Raw genomic sequence first — 23,686 nt, 5'->3', positions numbered from 1 at the left:
AGGGAATAATGGCCAAACTTCACATTAAACGAATGGTAGGAAATCACTTAACTACTTGCATACTGCTTAAGGAGAAAGTCATCATATATTTGGCTTCTCCCTTAGATTTTTCATAGTACTAACTCAGGAGTCTTACCCACATATGATTGAGGAAGTTTTTTAAACAAAAACAATAAAGGATTTAGAGTCATTAGGTAGGAGACAATGGCAAGTATTAAAGGGGGAATATGTTAAGTGGTTAAATACCTTTTCTCTCTCTCTCTGTCTTTCTGAAGTGCAAGGCTTTGTACCTACAAGGAAGTCTAGTGCAAAAGACGTGCCTCTTACGTGCCGATGTATGGAACAGGTGTAGTTGTCCACAGAAGAGGGAAATATGCCCACTCTACATATGCACAGAAGCATTTCCTAACACTACTTCATACACACATTCCAGGTATGAAGCCTGACACTGGAAATAAGCTCTAGATGGGTATTCATATATTCTGGATCAGAAAAGGAGCCCCGTTTTTATTATGAGCACCCCCTTCTTTAAGACATCTGTTCCCTATTATGGACCGTTGAACATCCATGCAATGTAATGTCCATTTGCAAGTGAAGACCTTCTTGTTCCAACAGGCTTTTGGGAACCGACTGCTTTTAATGGAAGGGTAAGTGTCATGCTGCTTTTAATGTAATCATTTGTACGTTTAAAACAGATTTTATATGTGTATATACGTAGTTTTAAATCTATCACAGTTCAATTGTTTTTTAAATTATTGTTTTGTCTATGTTTTTAGCAATTCTCGTTTTTATCTGTAAGCTTCATTGAGTCCCATCAGGGAAAAAGGCAGGGTATTTATAAATACCACCACCACCACCACCACAACTCCAAAATCTAAAAACCGTCAGTAAGCAAGGGCAGTTGCCAGCTTTGGAACGAGGAAGGATATTAAAAGAACTTCAAACTGTGATTAATACCCTAGCTTGTTCAGAAGCTGATAACTGTAGTTTCCCAATTGAGACAAAACAGAAACTTATGGTTAATTAAAGACTTCCTGGTTTGAGGAGAAGAACAAAAGGGACTTGTTCGTATCTCAGTTTATGAAGCTGAGGTATAATTCTTTAGCAGGACTAGAATCTAGTAAGCCAATTATTTTTAAAGCTGATATATTATAATTCTCTGACTTGCAAAGAGCTCCAAACAAAAAAAAATAATTTGAAAACTAAGAAACAAAGCATCACAAAATGCAATATATATATTTGGTCATGAGTATCTATACTAGTTGAGGTAATTCCACCTCTTCTCTTCAGAAACTGGGAAACCATGTTCTGATACAGTGCTATAGGACATCTTCCAATGTAATTCAGCATTCTCAGGGTTCTATAGGGGACCTCTAGCAAGAGAGAGGCAGATCTGATTACATTAAACCTCAGTCTTGTAAGTTCTGGCTGATGGAAGCATAAATCGCTGTCAAATTCCACTACTACAACCAACAGGAAAATTTGATATAAATTGGATTTTTTAAAGAGGCTTCCATGATTCACAACTCAGTACTATATAGTCTTTTTGCAGTGTTTCTCCAAGAATACATGAGTTACTCAAAGAAACAATGAAAGAAAAAAGCAATTTCAAGATGAGGAAAAAGCCTTGAACAGCCCTGCAACTAAACTAGCAATATATCCAGAGTTACTTCCATTATATAAACAAATTTTAAACTTTGGTACAGCCACTATTTGGGGGGCAGGGGATAGGTGCCCAGCAATAAGTGCATTGCATCCTATTCCCTCCTAATTTGGATTGCATGGGGGGGGGGGGGAAGGTCGCATATATTATTTATTGAACTAGTCCAGGGTTTCCCAAACTTGGGTCTCCAGCTGTTTTTGGAACACAAGATTGCTGACGACTGGTCCTGCTAACTAGGGATGATGGGAGTTGTAGTCCAACCCTGAACTAGAGACATGATGTACACCATGGGTGAGGAACAGATGCAAGGCTAAATACAGCCTTCCAGACTTCCCTATCTTGCTGTTTTGACTCACCCCAGGCCATGCCCCTTAAAGTTTCTTGCCTGCTTGGTTGAAAGACCGAGGTGGTACTCACTTTTGCCTCTGGCCCTGATCACTACTGGTGGTTGCCACAAGGTTACTCAAAAAGGCACGTGAAATGTGGACTGGAAAGGGTTCCACACACATCTTACACCACCACCGACTGCCATGGCACTGCCAGGGAACGCCCCAGAGCTGAGGGAGGAGGGAGAGCAGAGTGAGCAGGAGACGTTAGAAAGGACAGGAGAGGGGGAGAGGGAATGAGCGGAAGGAAGTCAAGGGACGAAGATGCTCCTGGATGCTAGCTTAGAGCATCAGCACCGCTCGACTGGTTCAGGACCAGATGGAGAGGGAATGACTGGTCCCTTCAGCTCAGGAGCGGAGGGGGTTAAAACGCAGGCAGCAGAGGAGGTGTTTGGGACTTCCCAGGCTCCTATGCTGGAGGAGGAGTCGCAGATCCCCACTTCCTGGATCTGCAACCGAGGACTCAGACACATGAAAGTATGTCCTGTAATTTGTATATATGTACATAATAAAAGACTGTGACTATATCTCTGAGTGAGCAGAGGTATTTCTTGCGGAAGGCTTCCAGACCCATCACACTGACCTATGGCTCTTTCTTTTAGAAATGATTAAAATTGCTATGCACCCCTCAAGGCTTTCTTCCTGGTTATTCACACAATGATTTATAAGGTCAACTACACAAACCAGTTTTGAAAGACAAGTATTACTAGGAGACAAGCTGAAGAGACAATTCTGCACAGTGCAGACATCTGGCCTGCAATTCTCTCTGCCAAACTGAGGCCACATAAAGATTACAAAAGCCAATGTACTGAACATGCACAAAGAGAGGCAGAAAGTTTAACTGGATGGTTTATTGTAGGTGTTCCTCTTGCGTGTCTGGATTTGTCTTCTAAATTTTACACACACAAATCAGAATTCATTTTGTTGCCATAAACTTAATTTCACCTTGAACCAAAGCACACACATTTTAGGCAGTCAATATATATGATGAATTTATTTCCTCCTTCATCTAAGGTATGATTTCATTTCCAACTGAGTATATTATAACAACTTGACTCCACTGTGTAGGATCTGCGTAGGTTTCTCATCCTTTCAAGTTTGCAATGATACTAACATAAGTGCTAGATTGCAGGCACCTTTTGTAACCTTTTACTTTCAGTGGCTGTAAGAGGGTTTATTTGTAATATATATTGCAACTGACAGAATACTATTTTGCTCTGGAATCTTTGCAGCAATTCCAAACTTGTAGGTTTCCCCCAAACGCACGTCAAAGGATTCCTACCCACACACTGAATACCTAATAGGGCCTGACCCATTTCCTTTTCTTATTAAAACAGCACTGCATCTTTAATGAAGACCACAGCAAGAAAAAAAGAAGAGCTAAACTTGCTCAAAAATTACGAGTCTATAACTGCGGAAAAACCCAAAGCATTCCATGCCATAACAAATCCACATACAGCATTAATATCCAAATTGGTTGTAAATAGTATGCTATATGACTCTGCCATTCTCAAAAGATGGGAAAATCAACTGCTAATAAGGGTTTTTGAGCAAAAAGCCCAAGACTAGACAGAATCTGAGTAGTGAGAGCAGACACTGACTAGAGGCCTGGATCAGCTGGGGCCATCTGGGGTAGAAGAGGGTAACCTTAGAATGCCGACTCATCTGTCCGAGTTGTGGGAGAAAGGTCCTATACACACATGCAAGTTGTAGCATGTAATTCTGCTTTCAAAATTCTACCTGTAATGTATATATATTCTACCACAGCAAACTGTCTGGTGTAAATTCATGTATCACTCATTTTATTTTATTATCATAGAACCAAAGAGTTTCAGAGTTGGAAAGGACCCCAGGGGTCATGCAAACACATGCATGTGTAAACACTCTTATGCTATTAACATATTAGATCTGAAATGAATTGTACTCACGGGTGAGATTCAGAAAGCCGCTGAGCTAGTTGATAGGCTGTGGGATCTCTGTCAAGAGCATATATTTTAATATCTGCTGCCTCTTGCATAAGTGCCTTGGTATGGCCTCCTGCTCCAAATGTCATATCAAGAATACACTGAGAGGTAGAAAAATAATAACCTTGTTATTTTACTTAATAATGCAGAGGGAATTTAAAATTTAGCATCCATCTCTGCTTATTAACCTTTAAATTGTTAATCGTATTTACCCAAACATTATGCGTATATTTGCATTTTGAGATCAACATAAGCAGTCCTTAGGTTCCTAAATGGAAAACCTAACTCACAGAAAAACCATTTGCCATCGGTCCATACCGTTGAAGATGTCTTAAGTTCCAAAAGAAGTAGAAAAGAAACTTCACCATTCAGAGGTCATGTTTGGTAGCTCAAGAGAATCAACTCAAGAGAATCAATCCTCAAGTTGCAATTGCTGAATAAAATCAGGTTTTGCACCCCCCCCCCCAAAGCTATTGCTTCACTAAGTGATACCAATACTGCATATGGAGATGTTCTGCTTTGGTAATTTCACATGCTCCGAAATTTATCAACAACTCTGTTCTACTGGCCCGATGCTTTGTTTTAATAAAGCATAATTGAAGAAACAATTGAAAGGTAATTTGCTAAAAGAAAATCCCAGCAGAATATAGATACAGAAAATAGCTTCACTATAGTGAAAAACAGAGTTGTTCTCATGTGGATCACATATTTGTATGGCTTTTATGCTCTACTATTCAATCTTACCAAACCCAGTTTCCCATGTTTTTTGTAATAAAATATGTCATCATGCTGCAGTTTGCATGGCTGCTGAGAGGTGGCCATGCCAACTTCAGTATGATGACGGAACAGCAAGCAGGTAGGTAAGCAAGCAAGCAAGCAAGCAGCGTGGGTGACCCAGATGAGCTGCAGTGGAACAGCAAGGGCAGGGCAGGGCAGGGCAGTTCCCCATCAACCATCCTGATCCGTTGTCATTGTGTTGCTGCCGCTTTGGCCAGAGCAGTATCAGAGGCTAAGGATTAAGAAAGTGACAACAAGGCAGGACAGTGGGGAGATGAAATGGCAGGCAAGCACTCTCCCTGTTGCTACAATTGCTGATTGCTTATGGGAGATAACTCATGAGCAGGCTGGCAGTGAGTGGGCAAGTGGGAAGCCTATGCAGTTCTTCCCATGTCCCCCCCTCTCCTTTGTCCACCAGGGCAGGGTTTAAGGATCTGTGAAGGGATGGAGAGGAGTTGAGTGAGATTAAGGGACGGGGTGGCAAAGAGGTGAGGGTGGCCCGAGAGCAGGGGCAGGAGCCCCTAGTACATGAAGTTTGAGAACAGGCACATCTCCCCAGAGCATGAGTGGCTCAACTCTTTTGACCCTAAAGATGGTCAGGTATACCTTTGAGGCTACAGGTCAGTGGTGGATGTGGCGGATGCATGTGTGCATGTACACATATGCTACGTATACATTACACATAGTGACCTCACACATACAGCACACACACACACAAACACCAGACAACCAGGCCCACAGCACTCTCTCGTTCTCTCTCACACAAGCAATCACACACACACATGCATACACTGCCACACACAAACATATGTAAACACAGGTACACATGCATACATACAACCAGCCCTTCCCACTTGAGCCCAGAGGTGAAGGTGGATGGGAACACTGCCTTTTTCCTTTGAACATTATGATCTGTGAAAAGCAAAGGCAGCGTTTCTCCACACCCCTACTTAAAAAATATATTGTGTCATATATAACTAATCTTCCCTTTGCAAGATTAAGGCTGCAATCCTATTCCCAGTTTCCTGGGAATTCTGAGTAAGCCCAACAGAATTCAATTGGATTTACTTCTGAGCAGACATATAGGACTACACTGTACTAATAGCTTAAGCATATTCCCAACACTTCATAATACATTAATTACAGAAATCATTCAACATTCAAGAGCACAGAAAACAGATCATTAGTTTGGGCATACTTTACACCTTGCCTGCTCCCCCCCTTTTTTTCCTTTTTTTGGAGGGGGGGGGGATAATTCTGTACAACTAGATGACATTTTATCCCCAGGGTACTGTAAATACCAGAAAAGATTATTATACGACCACTTCCTGCAATGAGTCACACTTCTATGGTTAAGTTATGATGCCCTGCTACAGCTTCTCGTAGAAATTTTATAATCAGTTTGTGACTATACATTTTTGAAAGTATTCAAGTTTCTCATGATAGCCACAGAAAAAATAAAGCATTCCAATACTGCTTTCCCCCACCCCAAATTTAGTGATACATCTATGAAAGTCCATCACCTTAAGTTTGCATTTAAAGAAGAGGTAATGATCTTCACTTTGGCTCACTTTGAAATTATATTACTGGTTTAAATCACTTTGTCATGTTTTTCAACAGTATGTCTCAATATTTACTTTTCTATAATTAATGTGTTCTTGTCACTATTTTTTCCACCTTTTAACAAGATTAGATAGAAAAAAATACGGAAAAATATTTTGTTCCATTAGATCTCTGGCTGTACAGAATAAAAGCATAAAGCGCACAATGCAAGAGTATTAAAACTGATCTTGAGATAATCATTCTTATTAATGACTTTTGTTCATACAGTGTATTTGGATTTTTTAATTTTATTTTTCGGTGAGGTCTGCAATGACGCCTTAGGCTACAGTCCTACACACACCGTGGATGTGGATGGATGGGGAGTGGGGTTAGGCTCTTGTGTGCCACACTCACTACTGGTGGAAAGGAGAGCCACTGGGCTTGGGAGGGCACCACTGCAGTGGAGGTCCCAGCTTGTTGTAAACTATTGCTGGTAGTAACCAGTGGAAAGGCCCCTGGAATGAATGTAGCTAGGTGGGTCAGAAGGTGCCAGAGGTATTGGATGCACTGGATCCTAAAGCCCCACAATGTTTCAACCTTTCACCTATGCCAGCCTGGAGATGGTATAGTGAAATGAAACCCCACAGACCTTCTGCTTTGCTAGTAAGAACCAGTAGGAGTTCTGATAGCGTTCCATGTCCCCCCAGCCTCTCATTAGGATTGCTTTGCCCACTTCCTTTCATTGGTCACACATTACAAGATGCCGCCTGGGAAGCTTATATTTCTCTGCCATTGCTTTGGAGCCTTTGCTTTTCCACCTCACAAATGCAAAGGGTGTGATCCAGACCTGCTGTTCTTTGAATGGAAAGTCTTCTCCATTCATGGAAGAAAACTGGATCCAGCAGAATTTCCTGCTCCACTGGCTTCCTGCAGGCAGACAGGGAGAGGGGAAACTATATTCACCAACCATCATCAGCCCACCCAAAGTTCCTACTACACCCTCCCACTGTTTCAAGGGGTCTCCCAATCCTCTAGAGCAGGTGAAAGGGGAGCATAGGGAAAACCAGTGAAACGTGTTTGCTCCTCTTCCATTTTCAACTAGTCCACACAACTCTGGATCCAACAAAATGTGTGTGGGTGCATATGTTTACAAACCTATTGATCACCACCTTATATAGTAATGGTATAATATTTAATAGCCTAGACACCTGCAGTCCAATAAATGGCTGGCTGGTTCAAATCAATAGGAAACTCACCTACATATATACACAAGTTCTTGACATTCACTATCCCATTAGGATTACAGCTCAGAATACTGCAGTGACAACAAAAGCTCTCACAGGGTAAGCCAATCCCTTCAGGCATCTCTCACCCACATAACATGGGTTTGCAGCTCATCAAACCTCCCTTACCTGCTCAGTTCCCTCCTGTCAATAATGCACAGTCCCAGTGTAATGCCTACCCCAGCAAGGTGTAATAGTGCTAGATTTGTGAAAAGAGAAACGTAATATATGGATACAGTAAGCAAGAGGGGGGAAATGGTGAGGAGTTAATGCAACAGAGTATGTAGCTGAAGAAGTACATGCAGTGAGGAAGAGCTGAAGATTGAAGAGGGGAGAAGCAACTGAGGAGAGAAGCCAAGAGAAGGAAAAAGAAGAGAGAGAGTAAGCAAAAGTAACATAATGAATGAACTGTGGCAGAAATTGCTATTTCACTAGCAACAGTAAATTGGCACCATGATACATAATCAGTGGTGGATGGGGATGAGTCATTCATATTTTCTTATTGTTTATTCGTTTTTATTAATAAACAGGCTATATAAACCATTTTTAACTACAGTATATGTAACTCCCCACCCCAGTGGATTCCAGAGCGATTACCAATTTGCCCTCCCCATCCTTGATGTGTACAACTTGGAAGGTTTGCCCCAGTCCTACTTGACTCCTCCCTTCTTCAACTCCATGTCACCACCTGTTCCCTCCCACCCTTCAGGTACCTACATTGTGCCACTTCCTTCAGTCACCTGTATTGACTTATTTCAATTTTCTCAAGCCTCCTTTACCACCTATCATTTCTTCAAATTCTTCTCTTTTACTCCACCGATTATTATGCACCATCCCTGTGAGCCTTTATCCCTGGTCTTCCTGGTCTTCCAAGTCCTTGGGCTGTACATGTGTTTGGTCTGAATCCCAGCCAATTGCAAATGAACATTCTTTGCCGCCACTCCATAGCAGCCAATCAGTGCCAGGGGCTCCCCCACAAAAGCACAATACTTTTGAGAACCCAGAAAAGGATCCCAAGGGTCTGAAATACTGATGGAAAGTTTGTTTAGAGGAGCTGTCATAATTAAGAACAGCAGGAGCCTCGGTTTGGTATCTTTAAAGCTGTGATCCAATGCAGTTCTTTCAAGAGGCATAATGTGTTTCACATTTAGTAGCTGTGCCTGCAGATTTTGAATAGTCTTCAAATGCAGCCCCACGTTCAGCTCATTATAGCATACATATGCCCGTGGTCAGAACAGCATTTCTCAGAATATGGTGCAGCTGTCATATCAACCCAAACTCGTAAAGGCCCTTCTGGTTATGGGCCACCTGAGTCCGCAGGAGCAAACTGCAGGCATGAGCCTATTATCCTCCACAAGGAATAAGAATATTACCCACTCCAAGTTCACATGACTTTATGTGGGTTGTGCTTTGGGATGTTTACCCTAACCCAGCATTAATGATCTAAAGCCCTCTTTCAGAAAATCTCCCACTACGTCTCAATGCCACCATAGTGTCCATATTCCAAACCCCTGAGCAACCTCTTGTAGCCGTTTTATGTAGATGTTGAGTAGCACAAAACAGTTCCTCCATGCAGTGCAGGAATGTATGATGGTGAAAAGCCAGGCAAAAGCGTCCATTTCCTGGTATAAGTAATCAGCCTGGTTCTCAAGCCAGGTCAGAAGTCAGACCAAACATTTTCCATCTCATTGTCATACACTGTTAGGCAGCTGCCTACAAAGAACTCATTCTTCTTGTATATATCTATGCTATATACTTATGTAAGGAGAAAATCCGCAGGAAGGGAAAAGCTATAAAGACAAACCAAACAAATCAATGCAATGCTATATATTTCATTTTCCCTCCATTTTACAAAGATCATTGGTGTTACTAGGATGAGTCATCCTATCTAAACTCTGCAAATGTTTAGTCTTACTATTTAGACTTACTGTTCAAAATCCTACTTCTTCACAGCAGAAATCACCTCTTGCTGCAACGAACTTGTTTTTAGTCAGCTTTAGACCATAAACCCTAAGTACATGAACATTAAAAGATGAAAGTAGTCTACCTTTTTCATGACTGACGGTGCAGAGAGCCACGACTTGTTGTGGCTTTCTCATTCTATGTAGTCACAACTCATATATCATTTTATATGGCGAATAAACACACACACACAATCAGTTTATGTGATCCAGACAGATTGACAAGTGAAATATAAAAAGCTAGAAACATTGTTTGATATGCCCAACAGATCAGTCTGCCATGGGAATCTCCACATACACATATCAAATTGGCTTCATATTTATGGTTTTTGGTTAAATCCAGCTTGAGCTTTTTTTCTTTTTTAAAAGGTCTCTATTCTTCCACACATCTGTTATATTAGAAATAAAAGGGAACAAAATTCTAAAGAACCTGTAGTTCTCCTCCATCCCCACAGCCCAATTGTGGGTAAAATATACTTCTACTACACTCATTCTCTAAAAGACCATCACATTTATAAAGAGAGAAGCATTCGTCACTGGAGTCGACTTCATCAGATCCAGAAAGTGCAGGAAACTTGCTGTACAAAAATGTGATCATGGAAGTGAAACTAATTATGAAGCAGTCACAATGCATTTTTGTGGGGAATTAAATATATAAATCCCTGTGGACCCACATGTGTGAGTGAACAACAAAAAGAAATGGCAGATTCAAAAAATGGGGCTTTGCACACTCTCCCGAAGGGAGAGATTTCCAGTAGCTGATATTAAACATGCAACTTGTGCAGCAGTACAGTGTTAGGAATATAGGTTAATTTTTAAAAAAAAAAATCCTTCCAGTAGCACCTTAGAGACCAACTAAATTTGTCATAGGCATCAGCTTTCATGAGCATGCACACTTCTTCAGATACGTATCTAACCAGCCTCATGTTTGCTAGCTGTATTGACTGCAAACTCCCACAATTTTGAAATACTAGTATGAGAGATTTGTTCAATCATCTGTCCCTAAGACAGAGCCTTCTATGCTTGGTCCCACATCTCCAAACATCAACCACTGCAAGCAGAAGGCTGAAGCAAGAAAGGTACCTGCCAAATACAAGGGACTTCCATGCTGTAAAAATGTACAGAAAACATCGCTAACTTTAAGGGGGTGGGAGTGGGCGTGGCTCCACAGATGAAGCAGCACCACACAGAGACATGAAGAGAAATCAGGATTACAAGGTCTCTGGACTCTATTTATTCTTTAACTCTTACTACACCTCTACGATTCTATGATTCTTATCAGAAATTTGCAATGTAATTCCTATATATTTCTTTGAATGCTTGCTTGCAATGAGCTCCTCTCACCTAGGAAAACAGAATGCATATCTTAGTTAAAGTTAGATTTCAAAAAGAAACACACACACACACACACACACACACACACACACACACACACAGCTTTACATGTTAAGTCAGAGATGAGCATAAGGTAGCTCTGGACAACTGGTAAATCTCTGGGTGAGTTTCAGGACATCAACAAAGATTTCTGACTCCCAGCTGCTTAACAAGAGCAGCATTGAATTCCCAGGTCCCAAATTAAATTGCTGAATGAAGAAAGGTTGGGGTAACTAGAGGAGAAATTGTTTGTGGGAAGTTTATGAGCCCATATCAAGTGCTGATACGAAAAATAAATAAATCTTGGGATTAAATTTCTCTAATTGTAAGAATATGATCTTTTCAACAGATTCTGCTTGGTGGATTTCAAGACCCTAGTAAAAAACAAAATAACCCAAAGTAGATCCCACAAGTCTGAAGCCTGTCCTTTTGTTTGGTGAGTGGAGTAGTTCTAAAGTAAGATCCGAAGAGGGAGGAGTGTAATGTGAGGAGGAAGTTCAAGGGAGAGGCTGGCGGGAAGGGCTCACAAATGCCGTGTTTCCCCTTTTTTAAATATGTAGTCATAAAGCAAGCCATGGCAGGATTTTAAAGCATTTTCGAAATATAAGACATACTCCGAAAATAAGACATACCTTGTTGCTTTCCTTTAGAGCCTCAGAGAGGCTTGAGACCAGGTGGGAGGGGGTGCATGAATTGAGCGCGTCGCCAGGCAAGCCACGCTGGGAGCCTCCCCACTCTTCCCAGGACTTTTTTCCACTCGGGCCGAGCGCCCGGACGGGGAGACCCCTTGGCGTCGGGAGGCCTGCTGGCCCCTTCTGCGCCGCCAGAGCGTCGTGGGCTACATAGCCCGAGGCTAAGTGGCGGCGGGAGGCCCGCGGGCCCTTCCGCACCGCCGAATAGCGGCGTGAGTGCTGCTGGCCCCTTCCGCACCGCCGGAATTTTGTGGGCCGCATGGCCTGAGGCAGAGTGGCGGTGGGAGGCCCGCGGGCCTTCCTGTGCCGCCGGGGCGATGGACAGCGGCGGGAGCGCTGCTGGCCCCTTCCACGCCGCCGGAATGTTGTAGGCCGCATGGCCCGAGGCCGAGCGGCAGCGGGAGGCCCACTGGCCCTTCCCCAGCCAGCCAGCGGGACCCAGAAAGCCGACCGCAGCAGCAGCAGGGGGAGGAGGCCTGCCAGCTTGGGGCCTGGAACCTGCGGCCACTGCAGCGGCCAGCACGTGGAGCGCCCAGCAGTGCTGCACGGAGAGCCCAAGCCAGCGGCCTCGCCTCTTCTTGGCCCGGCCAAGGAGGCCTGCTGCCCCGCCGCCCGGAACTGGCTGCTACAGCGCGGATCATTCAGCAGCCCCGAGCGCTCGGAGCACCCAGCAGCACTGGGCGGAGCGCCTGAGCCAGCGGCCTCGCCTCCACCTGGCCCGGCCGAGGAGGCCTGCCGCCTCGGCGCCCAGAACCGGTGGCTGCTGCAGTGCCAAGCGCTCAGAGAGCCCAACAGCACCATGCAGAGCGCCCAGCAGCACCCCGAGCCAGCAGCCTGGCCCGGCTGAGGAGGCCGTAAGGTACCGTAATAAAAACCTAATTAAAATTAAGACATCCCCTGAAAATAAGACACCTTGTTGTTGTTTTTTGAGGAAAAAAGTCATAAGACGGTGTCTTAAAAAAGGGAAAACACAGTACCTAGATCTGGCCCTATTCAGCTTATGCTAGCTGCACAAACATTTCTCCATCTTAAAGAAGCTCATTATATTTTGTTACCTGAGATACAGGCAAAAAACCTCAAACACCCAAAAAAGCCCACCACCACAGACAACAATCTACCACCTTCTCTTTGTAACTAATTACTTTGTTCTAACAGGAGCTTCATAAGCTCAATACCTCATGGAAAACATGTGAGAGGGCATTAAAATCTGACCTAACATTCTGAAAAGGTAGAAGAAGCCAAAGTCAGATGAGAAGACATCCTTACACTAATAGTGGTCCTGAGCAACAACATACCCCAGAATACGGTAACAAAACCTGTAAGATAAAATTTAAGTCTAAATAATTGAAAAGGTGCTACAGAATTATACAATGCAATAGTCAAAAAGTCATCTCACACCCCCGTCCTATTAATGAATTCCCCTCACTTTTCTATCCATCATTTGCCGCTTTTACAATTGACTTCAGCATATTGTAGGGAGAATGCAGCAGAAATAATCAACAGACAAACATACCGTTAAATTAACATGTCATGATGTGCAGCTTTATTTAAAAAGAACTACTCTATAATTATCTCTTTTTGATGAAAATCTTAATTCATTTGTTCCTGCTGTTCTCTGCAGGTCGTTTTGCTACTCTACACCCCAAAATTAACAAAATTGCTTACACCAGTTTAATTTCAGGGAGCAATCCGAAATATCAGTGTCAACTGCAGAATGGCTTATTATGGCAACAATCAATCTATTTAAAGGAGACTAATGGAAGCAGTATCACTTTTCGTCTGACACACACATGGAGTCTTTTTCCTGTCAACTCAAGTTCAAGCTTGGACTCAACTTACAACTCAGCCGAGTACAACATACACAAAGCTATCATGGCATAAATCTCATCAGCCTATGATAATGTATTGCTTTGGAACACTCAAATTGTGATTGTAAATAGTAGGCTCTCTGTTGAACGATAAATACAACATTAAGGAAAAGAGACTAGAACAAATGTAAGTTCTTCTTTAAAGCAATATTGTCATAGTCAGCTACAAGCACAGTAATTAGTATGATAATTTAATACAGATTGTTCAAAACATGAATTATCTTTTCAAAATATTTACAAAAGTTTTTTTGGCCAAAACTGAATGAGATAATCAGATTACAGTCAGGCTACTGATTCAACTATATTATGATCCAAATTAAAGTAGCAGGGGAGCAGATTAGATTATTATGTTAGGAGTTGTGACATGTAACGCAAAGTGAAATAGCTTGAATATATGGGGGAAATTTAAAAGAGACTCAGTTTAACTCATTGTACAGTAGTCATTTTGTATAAACAGTATTTTCAGAAGAATTTGACTACCACAAAGGAAACACTGCCACAAATATACGATCTCAGGCATTATACCTTTATACCTGTAACAGGTTGCCACCATCTATCTATGAGAAAACCAAACAATAGCATGGGATGATCTAGTGCTGTCACTGTCCCAGGAATAAGCAAATTTGGAATGCTACGCTTATTCTCAGAGATTCTTAAACACACCAGTTCTCTTTCTTTCCATAGATAATAAATTTAGGAAAGAATTGGTGATGGGTTGATTGCATCAAACACAGTAACACTTAATGACTACAAAATAATACATTTCTACAAGGGCAATGGGCACACAGATCATTAGCATGTTTTAAACCTTTTCACAGTGCAGTTCTATATATGACTATATATTGCATGGAGTTCAATACAGCTTCCTCCAGATAAGTGGGCATACCGGTAGGACTGCAGCATCAGCAAGGATCAGGTTCTCATTTGTATATGCTGCTTCTCAAGCAGCATTTTGAGGTTGCATGATATACTTGAAGCACCAGGATGTGTTCTGCTTCTCTACACCTTCACTGCTATACTACTAACTTCCATACAGGGGTTGTCAACCTGGTCCCTACTGCCCACTAGTGGGCATTTCAGGTTTCTAGGTGGGCTGTAGGGGGTTCTACGGCACAAGGTGAATCCTTCTTCCATCGAGCACTGGTGGGCGGTAAGGAAATTTTACCATCAAGAAAGATGCATTAGTGGGCGGTAGGTATAAAAAGGTTGACTACCCCTGCTCTAGAGCAAACATTTGCCACAGACGTTGGTCTTCAAGTGAGTTGTGCACTTTGCTTCTTTTTATCCACTGCTTGGAATAGTTATCTGCTTACACATATATTTTGTTGTTTAGTCATGTCCAACTCTTCATGACCCCATGAACCAGAGCACGCCAGGCACTCCTGTCTTCCACTGCATCCCGCAGTTTGGTCAAACTCATGTTAGTAGCTTCGAGAACACTGTCCAACCATCTCGTCCTCTGTCGTCCCCTTCTCCTAGGGCCCTATATTGTGTGTGTGTGTGTGTGTGTGTGTGTGTGTGTGTTATTTATATATTTAGAGCTGTTTTATCGTTGCTACTCTTTTTAAAGGGAGGGTGTCCTCTTTGTTTTTTAGATTTTGAAAACTGTTACAGCAAGAAAAGGAGAACACTTTCACAGTAGTTTCATCACTGCTGAAATCATGCCTTTATGCACTCCATTAAAAAAAAACTACTTTAATAACACATTAACTAATATTATAAACAAGTGGGAATAGGTGCTTCAGAAAATTCTAAGACAGCCTGGTGGTGCACACAGATCTCCCCACTCCTCTGGCTTGGGTAATTTGACACCATAATCTGACAACCAAGATTGGTTGTCTATTCTCAAATTCCAATGGTACCACTGCAGAAATGCAGATAGCTCTGCTGCAGAGCAACACCAATAGCCTCTGCTCCCTACCCCACATCATATCATGGTAATTCACATAGTGAAGAGGGCATAGGAGGACACAAGGCAGGAAGATGCTAAATTAACAATAACTTCAAGCTAAGACTCAAGTGATTTACATTGAGCAAGATTGTAGAGATAATCAGGCAAGCTACCCAGATTCAAGGATTTTGCTTTTGTAAAAGCAAAAAGCACTTGGTAGAAATGAAGACTCTTAAATAAATAACACTGATCTCATGCTGGACAATACTAATAAATGTAGGGAAGTGTCTTTTAAAAAAATGACTGGTGTTTAATGTATTTTTAATCTCCTGTTGGAAGCCGTCCAGAGTGGCCGGGGAAACCCAGCCAGATGGGTGAGGTATAAGTAATAAAAAATATTTATTATTATTATTATTATTATTATTATTATTATTATTATTATTATTATTATTATCATCATCATCTCAGCATTATACATCAGTAAAATACATAGCTCACTGCAGCATAGTGCTATATTCAGACACAGCCTTGTTGCAAGAGTTACCGTAGTTGGTTTCAACACTGTATTCACACCGTGTGTGATCTTCCATTGTGATGCCCTCAAAAAAAAAAACATTTCACAGCAATCATAGCAGTGGGTGGGACTTGACAATTATGGTTTATTCCTCTTAGCCACATGATTCTCTCTCACCCCTACTACGGTACCTATTCTGTACATGCATACAGTTGAATAAAGTGTACTCGTAATGTAATTCTATGTCTATAAGCCCTGTTGAATTCAATGGGACTTACTGCATGGCAAGAGAGGTTAGGGTTGTACCATGGGTCTACAGTAGGGCGTTTTATTCTATTAGCCACCAGACATTTGGTTAATTAATTGGGTAAACTTGAATAACTTTAAATATGGATACAATGGAAAAATTTAGCATGAAAACATTGTTTTTATTTGTAGCCATGTTTTCCAGGAATGGAAAGGAGTCTTCCAGCAAGACTTCCTCTTCCTTTCCTCCCCAAAATCTGCTCTGGAGTGGGAAGTTCCATTGCACAATCAGAGGTTTGTTGCATCAGTGGAATGGCAGCGTTGGCTGCAACCCAATACAGTGCAAATGCACAGGCAAGCTCAAATCTAACAGTAAAAGTCGGGCTTGCTCCAAACTGCATGTTTTTCCTTAGGATGCAGACAAACTTGGATAACAATTGGGTTTGTTATTTTCACATATGGGGTATCAACCATCATTTGGTTCCCTCTTCTCAGCAGCCATAGGCACAACCAGCACAACAGAGCCTCATTTGAACGTCTGTTACACAGTCCATCTTCAGCTTCATCATCTGCAAATTTCTCTCTCTCTCGCCTCATGAAGAGCTCTGGGTAACTCAAAAGCTATTTAGCGACATTTTGATTGGCCTTATCAAGCTATTGCCCTAATGGGTTTTTGAAATAGTTGATATGGGTCGGAGCAATGGCCTGTTAGAGGTTGTTCTGCACCACCACCAAAGAAGTCATCAACAGCTTTCTTAGTTCAAACAACTCGCACTGAATTTCAGCGTCTTACACGTAGAAGCACTTCATCTCGTCCCATGAAGTAACAAGCCGCTCCCACACAGAATTCTTTCTGCCTCCCTTCCTGCTTCTCTGACAGGGTGCCTAGACACTGATAAGGTGCAGAATATATAAAAACAGGCAAACGAATAGGCCCAGATGCTGATCAAAGAGACCAACAGTCTCTTGAAGCAGACAAGAGGCTCCCTCTTATATCTGGTGAAAGCAGAGCCTGTCTTCCACTTCTGTCTGGGGAAGCCCTGCACTGGGGCCGCTAAACACAGTTGGCTGGTTCAGAAGCCCAGCACAATTAACCCTACTATAGCATGAAGGGGAGAAGATCACATATAAATCTGCCTGCGCTAATGCAATGCGGTTGATTGCTGTATTAGCATCTGCACAGCTACCCTGCTTTACAGCAGTACAATACATTTAGTTGGAGGCAAAAGCAAATTGGTCAGATTACTCAGCATCTTGTCAAACACAAGATGTTGCAATGGGGAAATAAAATGCCCCCCCCCAATATGTTTAAGTCAAAACAAACAAACTATAGCAAGTACATACCATGCTTCAAATAACAATTAAAAAGGAACACCTGCAAAAATCAGTTAACATTTTATGTCCACAAAACAGACTACCACAGAAAAGCTAACACAGGAGGACCATCAGATTAAGCCACCCAAACACAACCACTACCTTGTTTTTTCTTCTAGTTCTCACAATACATGTTTTAGTTATTATACATTTCAGAAATGTGTGTGCAGATCTAAACTGAGGCAATCATGTCTCTTGAGAGGAGAAAAGCTACTATGAAGTGAACACTACATATATGCTACATTTTTCAGTAATTAGAAATACAATGCTTCTGAGGAAGAGAGGATTTAATGACCTCTGATACACTGTAATTCGAGATGCTCATATTCTCATTTAGGATGCAGGTACAATACACCAATACATAATTAAAGAACATGAAGTTATTGTGATTTATATTTATGTGAGGTCAGTTTTACAAAATGGAGAGTATTTCAAGCTCATAGGGAAATTAATCTTATTTTAATTTCTTACCCAAGATTAATTTCTTACTATTGAAGCTCAAATTTCTCACCAGTACATGATTCTAACACAATTACCAGCATACTACCTACTGGAGAAAAAATAAAATAAAATAATAAAATCCACAGACTGACTGTCCGATGAAGAAGTGTGCATGCACACGAAAGCTCATACCAATGACAAACTTAGTTGGTCTCTAAGGTGCTACTGGAAGGAATTTTTTATTTTATCCAATGAAAAATTAATCTGTGTAAAATCCTACAACATAGCAAGCATACAATATATATTAAATATTGGTGACATGCCACATGTTTTTCTAAACTAATATACAGTAATGGGAATAACTTATAAAAAATGTTCACAATTGAGCAGTGGTTTTCAAAAAAAATAAAATACATGATACAGAAGTGTTGTTTGGTGACTTGTTTTGAAATAATCCCCGAGAAAAATCGCATCAAATTACAAACTGTCAGCAATAGTCTGAATAAACCAGAAACTACAGTCAGGATTGAAGAATAATGAATCAGAAGCTAATGAAGAAGACAGAGCTAGAGAATAAGCCAGGAGTCAGAAATGAAGAGCAATTAGGAACAGAGCATAAACCAAAAGGCAGAACTGGAGAAAAATGTCAGGAGTCATGACCAAGGAGAATAACTAGAAACACAAGATATGCCAGAACTAGCAGCTAGCTTGGGTGAAGTTAGGACACAGAACCCTAAGTGACCACATCTGACACTGCTTAGCAGCTTCCAAAACTTCCCTGAGCTTGCCATTTGAGGCAGTAGTCAGCAGTTTCTAATCGTCATTTATCAAACACGTTTGAAATTAAGTGCATATCAACACACTATTTTAAATTATGTGGATTTTTTTAAACTTTGGGTATGTTTCAGCCACAATTTACATTCTCGACTATTTATTAAGAAAGAGGGAAGGGAAGTTCCATCGAGCGTTCTGAAGTCCTAATACATACGTAACTACTTTGTTGGATATTGTCCACTCATTGTTCTGGGAGTACGTTTTAAAAACAAAGAACGTAAGCGAGTGAGAGAGCTGAACAACACGGCACAGTTAGGTGTAAGTTTACTACCTCTATTGTTCTATTTTATCAATATCTCCAGTAGTATAAACACATCTAATTCTTTCAGTCCCCCCTCATTACCTGCAAGAATAAGGTAAGGGTAAGAATAAGGTTTGGCCACCTCATGAGAAGAGAAAACTCCCTGGAAAAGACACTGATGTTGGGAAAGATTGAGGGCACAAGGAGAAGGGGACGACAGAGGACGAGATGGCTGGACAGCGTTCTCAAAGCTACCAACATGAGTCTGACCAAACTGGGGGAGGCAGTGGAAGACAGGAGTGCCTGGCATGCTCTGGTCCATGGCGTCGTGAAGAATCGGACACAACTAAACAACTAAACAACAACAAAATCATCTCAGACGAAAATTCTCACTCATTTGTAGTTGCGTATTTGGAAAGAATAGGAAGGAATCTAAAGCATAGAACCAAACTCTAAAAGAGTTCTAAAAGATCTCCAAAGGTAATATAGTGCACGTCCTTATTCTCCTTACAATACATGCTTAGAAGCTACTTTCTGCCGATCCTTCATTTAAAACAAATAAACTGAGCTATTTTAAGAAAGGCAAATGGGATGAGTCCTGTTTCACTTTCCATATCAGAATCTTCTCAGTGCAAAGGCCTGGTACTCCAGGGTTTCTGTGACAGCACCTCAGAGCAACACACAGGAACATTTGATGCTAATTTTACACCATCTAATTTGTCAGCCCTTGTGTAGAAAAATAAAAGTCCCTCTTTTATCAGCATTTTCCCAGCAGCAGAACTCCAAACATGACATCACTCACACTCAAGAAGTAATCCTGAGATATTTATTAGGCCTCCTTATTTAATGGGAAACTTTTTAGTATGGCTGAGGTCCATGGAGATGCCATATTACTCATCTCCAAGAATCATCAGGGTTTGCCTGAGGATTTTCAGGCTCCCCAACCTCCCACCTGCAACAGACTTTATCTTTAACTAAAAATCAAATCTTCTTAAACTATACAACTTCCCAGTTCTCAAGTAGTAAAATTTGTTTGTTTTCTTGCATAATCAATCAATCATTTAATTTCGTGTTCATAAAATCTGAACTTTATATCCAATAGCCAGTTTGGTGAAGCTTTTGTAGTGTCACACTTCGACCTGGTATGCCTACTAGATTGAAATCTATGATCTACCACAAAGATCAGCACAATTCTATACATGTCTGATCAAAAGCAAGCCCCACCAAGCTTACTCGGGCTTAATCCCAGGTAAATATAAAATAAAACTGCACTCCAAGCAATTTACAACCTCCACACACAATCGCTCGGCCTAACCTCCCTTAAAGGACAGTTATCCCTCCTCCTCAAATGTATTTATTAAAGCTTTTAAACAATTTACATGAACATACAAACACAAAGTATGTTTTCCTGTTATAATTCCATGATGACCAAGCAACACAATCCACAGGTTAATTCATATCCAGGTAACCCCTCCATATTGTCCTATGATACAGTGTGCATAGGCGAGGATCTATATGCAGACAGATGCCAACAACAACAACAAGCTGCAACAGATTTTCAAACAGTCACAAGACTTTTTGTTGGTTTTGCTTAAGTACAGTACAGACAGCAGAACAGAATTTCACAGTGTTTGGAAAATAACCAGATCGTAAGGCTTAGAAGTAAAAAGAAAAAACAAAGTTATAATTTTGTCTCACGACATCACAAGATAATGTTTATCGCCTGCTGATACAAGCAGCCACTCTGATGTTTTATAGCCTAAGTAATCATTTGGTCCATGAACAATTACTTATTCCCAGACAAACACTTTTATGAGCTTACAGCTATGGACTCTAATTGAGCCAGTATAAACTTGAACTCTATGGATTCCTTATATAAAAGGGGGGTTGAATTTTCAGAATGTTGCACAATCAAACTTCTACTCATGCAATGGGACTTCTTCCTCCCCCCCCCCAAACAGCCCTCTGTGATCCCTCAAATTTGCTTAATTAGATTTAAGGAGTGTGCAAGAGGCTGCAAGGAGGAAGTAAACTGCTCATGCACAAGCACACAAATGCTGTCAGATTCAACCTGAAACCTTTATTGCTTTGCATTCCAACAATGCTTATTTTTATTTTATAGATTTATAAGCCACCTTTCCCAAGGCAGATGAAATGTTGTTTTTGGAAGATTCATAGTTATGTGTCTGAACAAAGGTGCCATTGACATGTATTATCTTCTTAAGACAGTGGTAAATGCACAAGGCCCACAGTTCCTCATCCATATATGGCAGCAATTGTTTTTACTTATTGCAGCTGCTCCTTTATTAATTTTATGAAGTGCAAGATGAATTCAGAATGCATATTAATCCAGTTATTTCATAGTACAGAATTTTGGAATTTATCGCATTCTACGATACAATCAGACTCAAGGTGGCTTACAAAGATAAAATATATGCAACAGCCAAAACTAAAAACAAATCTAATAAAGCAAACAGCAGTAAAACTGAACCATGAAAATACAGTCCAGAATTCCCATGAGTGGGATTTGGTTCATGGGGTACTCCTCTTGGAAAAAGTGGAGTGGGGAGGTATTTAATCTCCTCCTTCCTTCTGTGCCTGCCTGAAAAGCTGATCCAGAGGACTGGGAACAGTGTGGAGGGAGATGAGATGTGGGGATGAACTGGAGGGGGAATAGACAAGAATTGCCTGCCTCCAGTGAGAACTTCTGCAGGATCTCAATTTCTACTTCAGAAGGAGTATATTTAGCAAATGAGTTCTAAATATGGGAAATCGAAAATTCAATTTGACTGCGTTTAATATACACGTCTATTTCTGTGTGTGCACAAACACACATAGAGGAAATGGTTGTGTTTCAGAATTGTGCTTCAGAATTGCTACAATAACTGACCTTTATTCCATTTTTCTGGATTAAAATGTGCAAAGTGGGTTACAGCAATGGAAACAGTGAAGCAGAAAAACTACAAAACTAAAATTTGAATAGTAAGTGTTTACTAGAAAGTGTTGGAGAGGTCTATTGTTTCAAACATATCAACTATTATTGTGCTTTGTTGAGTTTGAAATCATTTCACACTTCTGTGGAGAAAAAGGTTTAAAGTATCCATTTCGGAATTAGCCAGCAATACTTTCCCATTGTGGGAACGTCATAATTTCCTGCAAAGATTTCAAATGATTACCGGTAAATGTGAAACTGCCAACCTTATATCAGACATGTAATAAAGTTTATTTATGAAACAGCATGCTTTTTTATCCACTTAAAGTCCCCCAATGCAGCCAAGTAAAATGAAATGTGATCCAAAAGTTCAATTAAGCCAGGATGGCAATATATGTTTCTAGACCCACCCAAACAAGAGCATGCAACCATCTGAACTTCAACATGTTCTTCACCGCTTTCATCCATTTCCAAGGCCACATATGACAGTAACACAGTCACTAAATAAATAAATAAATAAATAATATACACAGAGATGATTAAAAAAACTCTTACAATGTAGTGTTCCACGTTGAATAGGAAGAGATCAACATAATGGTTGAGGACTTGCTGAAATAACTGAACTTTCTTCCATCTCTCTGCATGAATGAAAATCCTATTTGCCTCTAAAGAGAAATGTGAATTCTGATTAAGTGACTGTTTCCCACGATCCACTTCCATGTCATAGAAAAAGTATCTGGATTTCTGTAATGTACAAGTTACTTGGACAGTATATGGCGTTTCCCAAAGGAGTGTCATTTCTCCTTTAAGGCTGCAATACCTAGATGATCCCAGCAATCTACACTACCGTATATGAAAACCAGCTCATTGTGTGCCTAACACTAAACAAAGAATAGTTTAGCAAGAACAGGCTAGTACATAGGTTTCCAGACAGATTGCAGGCATTTTATTCCTATGGCCCTGCTGTTGCTGTAAACTAAACCATGGTTTGGCTTAACGTGCCATCTGCAGCCACTGTCATGGTTGGTCTCCAGACAAAGCACAGACTGTAACCAGGAAAACCATGAGCCCAGGTGCTTTGCATACTGTGAGCTAAATAATGGCTTGGCTCACAGTAGCCAAGGAGGATCTTGGGAAGAGCACAGGAGGTGGAATCTACTCTCCAGAAACTATCTCATTTGCACAAAGTCATGTGTCATTTGCAGTTCTTAAAATGTCCTGATAATAAGCAGACTCACTATTTAGTTAAGCTGGATTCTGTGCTTTCAAGGCACATTTAGTGTAAGATCAAACTAAACCTGTAGAAATTTTTAAGCAATTTGGCATCTTACTACAACTAGAATTCCTTACATAAAAATAACTTGGAAAATGGACTCCCATTCTTTAAGTTATACCCGATAAAACAGTAGGACATATATTTTTTTATTCTACCACTTCAGGTGATTATAAGTACTGTAAGTCAAAAATTGTGAATATACATAGAAAGAGCTATATCGCCCTACTGTGTACAGGTGTTTAGCTACTTTTAATATTGCAGATAATCAACTTCACACCTAACATAATTAAAAATGCACAGCAATTACGGTCCATTTGCAAGATAGTTTTACAACTCTGCTTGCTCCTCACACAAAATTTAAAAGGTAAATTGCATGCTTCCAATTAGTCTTTCAAATGCAGTTTCATAAACTTCAAATTAGCAGGCA

General features: G+C 40.8%; 1 protein-coding gene across 1 annotated transcript in view; it reads right to left on the bottom strand.

The window, feature by feature from the left end:
- The window catches only part of METTL15 (methyltransferase 15, mitochondrial 12S rRNA N4-cytidine), an 89,503-nt gene that overhangs the window by 41,904 nt on the left and 23,913 nt on the right, over window positions 1–23,686 (bottom strand). The window contains exon 3 of the mRNA XM_035117786.2: window positions 3,978–4,114. Coding sequence (XP_034973677.2) covers window positions 3,978–4,114 — 137 coding nt within the window. The remainder of the gene's footprint in view (window positions 1–3,977; window positions 4,115–23,686) is intronic.

The sequence above is a fragment of the Zootoca vivipara genome, chromosome 1 (genome assembly GCF_963506605.1).
Source record: "Zootoca vivipara chromosome 1, rZooViv1.1, whole genome shotgun sequence".
NCBI lineage: Eukaryota > Metazoa > Chordata > Lepidosauria > Squamata > Lacertidae > Zootoca > Zootoca vivipara.
Note: the sequence above shows the minus strand (reverse complement) of the source record. Positions and strands in the feature narration are given on the sequence as shown.